The following is a 1,962-nucleotide window of genomic DNA, read 5'->3' as shown; positions in this document are numbered from 1 at the left end:
TTTTTTAAAAAAAGGAAAGTTTTAAGCCTAATCTTAAAAGTAGAGCTAGTGCCTCCAAATCCAAACTGGAAGCTGGTTCCACAGAAGAGGGGCCTGAAAACTGGAGGCTCTGCCTCCCATTCTACTTTTAAATACTCTAGGAACAACAAGTAAACCCGCAGTCTGAGAGCAAAGTGTGTCGGGTCACAAATTTGGAACCCAATATGATAACCTTATCCCACTAACGCTGTGGAGGTCCAGCGTTTCAGATCCAATTAAAATCAAATCACTCAAAAAGGTCCTCTGGAAATGAGTGGAATTCTTTGAACAGAGTTTATTAAACAGTGACATATGAACAGCAGAACAGTACATTTACAGCAAAACAAACGATAGTGAAGCAACCCCAGGGTGTAGAGCCTTAAAACACAAACAGAAACAACACACAAAAGACAGACAGGAAAGAAGCACCAGCGGGGGATAATGACCCTCCTCCTCCTCCTGCAGGTACCCTTTCATCCTTCGTTCTTTCTTTTCATCTGCCACTTCTGATACATACGACCCCACACCATAACTTCTCACACACCAGTCTTTCATCCGTCATTGAATTTGTGAGTTTTATGGCCAAAGTCCAAAAGTCTGCAGAAAGGCAGTTAACAGTTAATCAATTCAACAATTATGTTGGGTGTGCATGCCAGACATAAACTGCTATCTATGCTGAGTAAGGATTTTTTGCTTCGCCTCCTGGCTTTTGAGGCAAGGACCAGAATCTCAGGTACATGCCCAACGAGGACCAGGTTTGTTTGCTGTACAGCCATAGAAAGGGCTGTCTGCTTTTAATGTACAGCCATGGAAAGGGAATACACATTTTATATACACATATATGTATAGGCCTGAATCCGCTCAGTGAGATCATTAACAAGACTGGCTACTGAATGGAACAGTTGTCAGCCACCTCCTGTACATGGATGACATCAAGCTGAAACTCAGTGTGGAGAAGACTGAAGGGATTGAATGCACAAACTCTTAAGACTTTATTTTGCCCATGTTTAATATTAGCAACTACAGTTATAACAGGATATATGGCAGAAAGTAAGGAGAAGTATAATAGGTTTATTTTAGGGTCTACCTTACAATATAAAGCACCTTGAGGTAACTGTTGTTGTGATTTTGCACTGTATAAATTCAATTGAATTATAATAGGTACCCTTTAAAGGGACGAATTTATAGGATCAGCCTGTCCAAACAGCTAATCTTGATATTTTTATTAGTCATAGCAGAATAAATTCTCATACTTTTACTGTTTTACTGTCATATCAGTAGTGCTATTAATTATTGGCACAATTTAGACATCACAATGTCTATGAAGGCCATGTGAAACTGCAAACTGCAAGAAACATCATCTAGATCACGGCAAAGACTACAGTTCACCTGGTCTGGTCCATTTAAGATTAAAGTGGGCTGTATGTGTCCCACAATGTAAAATGAGTTTTAATTCCCAGAGCGAGACGGGGTTTTTTCTATTGCAGAATGATGTAGTGTATTTGTATTTTTTATATAAGGTACTAATCTGATGTTATTGTCACAGAAATTTGGCCCGAACACATGCAAGTACCCATCAGGCAATTTGGACTGTCGATATCTGAGGACGCCATGCGCTCTCAAATCACTGTAAGAAACACTCAAAAAACGTTTCCTCTGACAATATTCAAAACAAAAAAATTATCTCGGATCATATTTCTTTGTCTCGTTTAAAACCTGATGTAGGTTTGCAGCCCACGTGCAGTGCATCCACACAGTGGGAACTCGTCTCTGAACAAAGTGTGTTACAAGATGAAACTCGACCGTGGACCGTCCACCCAAGGTAAAGAAAATATTGGGGCCTGTGGGTTCTAGCGGTAAAGGCACTGTGTGTGTCCAGCAGACCGTGGTGGTCAACAAAATGTTTGAACTCGACAACTATGAAGCTGGAAGTGTCTCACCAAC

General features: G+C 40.5%; 1 protein-coding gene across 1 annotated transcript in view; it reads left to right on the top strand.

Annotated features, from left to right (window-relative positions):
* The first annotated feature begins 1,588 nt into the window (after positions 1 to 1,588).
* The window catches only part of LOC102205247 (integrin alpha-L-like), a 4,133-nt gene continuing 3,759 nt past the window's right edge, over positions 1,589 to 1,962 (top strand). The window contains exons 1-2 of the mRNA XM_005755417.1: positions 1,589 to 1,647; positions 1,744 to 1,840. Of these exons, the coding sequence (XP_005755474.1) occupies positions 1,630 to 1,647; positions 1,744 to 1,840 (115 nt within the window). The 5' untranslated portion in view covers positions 1,589 to 1,629. The remainder of the gene's footprint in view (positions 1,648 to 1,743; positions 1,841 to 1,962) is intronic.

The sequence above is a fragment of the Pundamilia nyererei genome, unplaced genomic scaffold (genome assembly GCF_000239375.1).
Source record: "Pundamilia nyererei isolate P.nyererei 1_Seehausen unplaced genomic scaffold, PunNye1.0 scaffold01431, whole genome shotgun sequence".
Classification (NCBI taxonomy): Eukaryota; Metazoa; Chordata; class Actinopteri; order Cichliformes; family Cichlidae; genus Pundamilia; species Pundamilia nyererei.
Note: the sequence above shows the minus strand (reverse complement) of the source record. Positions and strands in the feature narration are given on the sequence as shown.